This window comes from Rhincodon typus, unplaced genomic scaffold (genome assembly GCF_021869965.1).
Source record: "Rhincodon typus isolate 14 unplaced genomic scaffold, sRhiTyp1.1 hic_rhity00006515, whole genome shotgun sequence".
Lineage (NCBI taxonomy): Eukaryota > Metazoa > Chordata > Chondrichthyes > Orectolobiformes > Rhincodontidae > Rhincodon > Rhincodon typus.
The window spans coordinates 593-2,067 of NW_025972153.1; the positions used below are offsets into that span (position 1 = coordinate 593).

The following is a 1,475-nucleotide window of genomic DNA, read 5'->3' on the forward strand; positions in this document are numbered from 1 at the left end:
CTCCAAGGCCTGACATGTGCCACTGTATTGAATATGTTGCATACCAATGTATAACACACTAACAGCATTACCCTCCTCAACCCTTTCTGTTCCCTTTCCTCGAAAAACTCCTGCTTTCCCGACCTTCCCTTCGGAAATCTATGCTCTGACTCTTCCTAACCAGCCCACCATGGCATCACTGATTCAACTCCAAACATCTGTATCCAAGTGTTACTCCAGTACTGCACTCGGAGTAACTGGTTTTTAATTACTGTGACTATCCTTCCACCCTTTCTTGAACAAGGCTGTAATGGTAACAATTCTCCAGTCTTCCACCCTGAGTCCAGGGAAAACTGAAATACTATGGCCAGTACCTCTACAGTCTCTACCCCCAGTTCCTTCAAAACCCTTGCGTGTTTCTCATCCGGTCCTGGTGCCTCGTTAACTTTAATAGCCAATAATCTATCCAGATGCAGAGTATTTATTTAATCCCTCAGTATAGCCCCTGCCTCTGTGTGCATATCACCTTCGTGGTCTCTGATTGCTTGTTTCCTCCTCTAACCTCTCTCTCTCTCTCACTGTTAATATAGAAGGCTTTGGGATTTCCTTTTATGTTAGTTGCCAGTCTTTTCTTGTAATTTCTCTTTGCTTCTCTCATTCGAGTTTTAACCCCCCCACCCCCCACCTCCACAAACTTCTGGTTTCCCCCTCTGGTTTCTAAGGGATACTGTGGTGATGGAGGTGGTCTCTCTCACTCTGCAAGCTCGAGGCATCGTTGGATGTACTCCATGCTGTGAGGGGTGTCCTTCAACAAGTTCCACACCATTCCCAGGTTTAGGTAGAGGCCCACTCGCATCTTGCTCAGCTCAAGTGCCGACAGTTTGTACACACTGCTCCCTGCGGAAGAAACCCAATCTCTTCAGTAAGCTCAGAGCGTTTAAACAGTGACGCCCTCTCAGAGGGTCACAGTAACCACTCAACTGCATCCACTTACATTTCTATAGCACCCTCAACACAAGCACGGGTCACACCAAAGCCAAGTGAAAGGGGGAAGGGAGAGGAGAGGTAATGAACAGCTTGTTTATCACAAGGTGTTAATGACTGTGTTGGAGGAGGGAGGCGAGGGAGAGACAGTAGGACCTGCAGGGAGGGAATTCCAGAGCACAGGGAGGGAATTCCAGAGCACAGGGCCCAAGGTGACCATCAATGGCAACGGAAATCCAGGAAAGGTCAAGAAGAGGGGATCGTAGAATCCTTCCGGCACAGAGGGAGACCCTTCGACTCATCAGCCTCTGCTGTATTTCTGCAGGAACTGGGAATACTGCAGGGAGTTACACAGATAGTGAGGGATGCAGGGAGCTGGAGGAGGTGACAGAGATAGGGAGGGGGTGTAGGGGGCTGGAGGAGGTGGCAGAGATAGGAAGGGGGTGTAGGGGGCTACAGAGGTAGGGAGGGGGTGTAGGGGGCTGGAGGAGGTTACAGAGATAGGGAGGGGG

The 1,475-nt window shown here is 49.9% G+C and overlaps 1 protein-coding gene across 1 annotated transcript in view; it reads right to left on the reverse strand.

Annotated features, from left to right (window-relative positions):
• Positions 1-717: 717 nt before the first annotated feature.
• LOC125482161 (tonsoku-like protein) overlaps positions 718-1,475 on the reverse strand; it is a 4,139-nt gene continuing 3,381 nt past the window's right edge. The window contains exon 3 of the mRNA XM_048594159.1: positions 718-876. Within this exon, the coding sequence (XP_048450116.1) occupies positions 731-876 (146 nt within the window). The 3' untranslated portion in view covers positions 718-730. The remainder of the gene's footprint in view (positions 877-1,475) is intronic.